Source organism: Haplochromis burtoni, unplaced genomic scaffold (genome assembly GCF_018398535.1).
Source record: "Haplochromis burtoni strain Fernald_Lab_line unplaced genomic scaffold, NCSU_Asbu1 Contig_111, whole genome shotgun sequence".
NCBI classification, from domain to species: domain Eukaryota; kingdom Metazoa; phylum Chordata; class Actinopteri; order Cichliformes; family Cichlidae; genus Haplochromis; species Haplochromis burtoni.
Genome location: NW_024582472.1, coordinates 1,681,073 through 1,685,057, shown reverse-complemented (window position 1 = coordinate 1,685,057; position 3,985 = coordinate 1,681,073). Strand labels below are relative to the sequence as shown.

The window sequence follows — 3,985 nt, the reverse complement described above, 5'->3', positions numbered from 1 at the left end:
TGCCTGCAGAGTTCATTAAAAAAAACAAAAAAAACCCACATACAGTTAAAATCTATCTAAAGTCTATTCCAGCAATTCCAGCAGCTATCATGGGGACACAAAACTTACTTAATAAGATGTGAACAAGTTATGGTAAAAAAATAAATAAAAAAAAAACTTCCATCAAAATCGAATATCACTCAAGTTTAAGTGTGGCCCTGTCCCACATAAGATAAGATAAGAAGAACTTTATTTATTCGGAGGAAAAATTCTTTTGTCATACACATGCTCAATGCAGCAAGAGAGACAGAGGAACAGAGGAGTCATTGCATTGATGGAGATGGGCTTTGATGAAAAGGAGGTGATCGATGCTCTGAGAGTCAATAACAACCAACAGGATGCAGCGGTAAGTTTACACATCGTCAGTAGTTTTACTATTAATAAACAAATTTAACAGTTAGCTCCCTCCCCCCAGTAATTTCTGAAACCTTCCAAAAACAACAAGTCCAGTAACATTGAATACCTGTTTCACTTGTTTTCAGTTAATTTTATACTTTGACTTCCATAAAGATTTTAATTGGTGTCCTTTTTGTTCCTTACTGTGTATTCCTGCAGTGTGAGTGGCTGTTGGGAGACAGGAAACCTTCTCCAGAAGATCTGGACAAAGGCATCGACACCAACAGCCCACTGTTTCAAGCCATCCTGGAAAATCCAGTCGTCCAGCTGGGTTTAACCAATCCCAAAACTCTTCTAGGTATAGTCTCATTGAGTGTAAAAGCCAACGTAGTGTCCTGTTTTTGAAAATTCTCCCCTAAAGTAATATTAAAAACTTTTTGACATCCTTATATTATTGTGTAGTTTTAGGAACTCAAATATAGTCTCATTCTGTAAAATGAGACAGAAAAACCACCAGCAGCTGAAAAAGATCTTGCTGAGACGTCCAGGAAAACTGTTCGAACAGTGTGAAATCATTCTTTTTATTTCATTCACCTGTGTATATATGGTTATTTTATATTATGTTTTGTTGTTTGTGTGATACTAAACATCCATGAAGACTTGTGCTTTGGTTTCGGTGAGTGAAGTTCTGATATTTTATTAGTCTGTTACTTTTTTTTCTTGATATCTGTCCCTATAGGTTAGCTAATAACCCAACACTCCACTCGCTTGTTCAAAAACGGTCACTCCTGGCTCCAAAACATGATATATAAAACATAAAGAAGCAATGAAGGCACTAACGTTTAGGCTTTAAGTCACTGAGCCCAAAACCAGCGGTTGACATCAGTGTCCACTTAAGGCATATGACATAGAGAAAGGCCTGTCTACCTGTCTTCACCAGTTGACAGAAGAGGGGAAAGATTTGTGGGTTGGGGGTCTATTATATAACTCACAAATATGCTTTGTGTTTATGTGCAGCGTTTGAAGACATGCTGGAGAATCCTCTGAACAGCACCCAGTGGATGAACGATCCCGAGACCGGCCCTGTCATGCTACAAATATCCAGAATCTTCCTGACCCTCAATCTCACATAGAGCCTCCTGGTGACCCCCCCCCCCCCCCCCCCCATCCCGTGTATGACTGTGGCAGCTTTGTGTGTATGTGTTTGTGTGTTTGATCACACTGAGGCGTACGCTTGCATGTATGAATGTGTATGTATGAGCGTGGGAGAGACACAAGTATTGTTTTTTGCCTTTTAAAGACAAAGAGAGAGGAGTCAAAGTATGAATGAAGATGTTACACATATAACTATTTATAACAATACAGTAAAAACACTTATACAAAACAGATGTTAACATAAAGTTATTATTACAGTAATAATAATAATATAAATTGAGATTTAGTATATTGTTTTTACATTTTAATGATAACAATTTATAGGTATGACAGACATGATTTATTTTATATAATTTGTCCACGTGTAAAAATGACATCAGACATCAATTTAATGTTTACACTTCAACAAAAACTGTTTTCTATGTTTTGCAATATTTAAAAATCAACTGCAGTTTTCAGTGTCTCTTTAAAATGTTTCATCAGTGGTGAATGTGTGGAAGACTTCTGTCAGTATCACATCTTCTTTTTCTTCTCCCTCTGTTTTAATCAAAAATCAGTGCTTTATAACTGAGAGGAAAAAGTAGAGTCAAAGAGGATTTTTAAAAAGAAATCTTCATTGAGCTTCTTCAAACGTATTTATTTTACTTTCTTGCCTTTTAGAGCAAAACTGTACACTAAATCATGTCTCAGTCATGTTTTTACAAGAAGATTTTATATTAGGCCTGTGTGTGTTTACTGTCGATGTGCTCATGATTGTCATATTGTCATGTTGCTCTCGTCTGGCACTTCTTCACCTCTATGAATATCGCGTACCGCAGCACTAGTACAAGAAGAAAGAAGGGTTTGTGTGTTGTCTCAAAAGCATGTACTGGTAGCGAAGAAGTGAAGCTTATCACAAGGTGGTTGCCTTTTTAAACTTAACTTTGAATGATGAAGATGCATGCTCGCTTCATACTTGAGAGGTGCGAGTGTCTTCAAACATATGTGGAAACAATAGAAGTTGACATGCAACCAATTTCTATGTTTTGATTTGTTTTTTTGTTTTTTCCTTTTTTTTTTCTTCCTTTTTGAGAGCAACAAACATTTATGCTGTCAAACCAAAATGTCACTGTATAACCTGCCTTGTCATTAGATGTACCCAGTGGAGAAAAACCCTGTATTTCTGTGCAATAGCAAGGACTTCTGTTGACCTGTATAGACATATATTTGAGTGTTAGAGATGTGTGAACTGCAATGGGTAGTGTGTTAATAATAGCCTTTGCATTGAGTACTTAAAGTCTCCAGATACATGAAGGAGAGCATTGCCTCTCCTTGTTGTACAAGAGATTTAAAAACAATATGGAGGGTGGTGTGTTTTGCCAAGTTTTTGAGTGTTTTTATTCAATATTTAAAATATGGTGTTGATGTGACTTTTTGCTCAGGGAGGCTGAGATTGTTTTTCTAAACTTGTCGCTATGGCAAACCTCTGCTCTACCCCCTTCTAGTTTGGCATTTGAGAAATGGCTTTAACTAATCTGTGTAGAACTTTACCTATGAATAAGAGCACCACATCAAATGGTTTGGTAAATGCAATATTTGAAAATATTTAAATGTTTTTAGAGAAAATTGTCTGGTTGAACTATATATTACATTATTTATATCAAAGCCAAACTAGTAATATGTTCATATTTATAACATTTTTAGCAAACCTTGAAGCTAATCTACAAATGTGAAAAAATATAATGCTTCAAATGTTGTTTTTACAAACCATCATTAAAATGTGTTTATGGACTGGTAGGTCACAGTGTGATACAAAGTAATGCAGCATGTTTGAATTTATGGAAACCTTTCTGCACACTGTGCCCAATTGGAAATCTGTCATGGCCATCGTGACCAGTTGTCTCACCACCTCCATGCTTTGCATTGGCATGAATACCAAACTATCTTTCCCTCTTAATATTCTGATACGAACATTGGGAGATTGTACGCTTAAGGAAGAAAAATGGCCACAGGAAATGCTGAAAACGGTCAGAAGGAACCCGAACGAACAAAGTGAATTTTATTGCTAAGGGGCAGTGAAGAGGAAGTTGTTGGAGTCTGATTATTGTTTCACCCAGCCCACGTGTCGGACTGTCCCAGATCAACAACCTATGCAATATGCTCACAGTCTGTTCGTTCAAGCAGCCTAATGGCTACTGGCATCTAAATCACTATTGCATTAAAATTATTTTTTGTGGTTGTATGTTGTGTTTTTGTTTCACAGATTCCATTCAGCAATGCCACATTGAAAATCAGTGCAGAATGCCGCCCATCTTTAGGTGGATGGAATTAGTTTACCTGTATACAGTACATTAAATTTAGTTACATTTATAAATATTGCTGTATTTTATTTTATCTAATATTATATATAATATAATATATTTTATCTAATATTTGTTCATTTTCCAGAGGCGGTGGTTTACGACACCAACTGTCT

At 36.2% G+C, this 3,985-nt stretch overlaps 1 protein-coding gene across 1 annotated transcript in view; it reads left to right on the top strand.

Moving 5' to 3' along the window:
* Positions 1 to 3,744, top strand: part of ubac1 (UBA domain containing 1) — a gene marked incomplete in the record, with an annotated part of 7,545 nt that extends 3,801 nt beyond the window's left edge. The window contains 2 exon segments of the mRNA XM_042223448.1: positions 595 to 733; positions 1,393 to 3,744. Of these exon segments, the coding sequence (XP_042079382.1) occupies positions 595 to 733; positions 1,393 to 1,508 (255 nt within the window).
* Between the last annotated feature and the right edge of the window lie 241 nt (positions 3,745 to 3,985).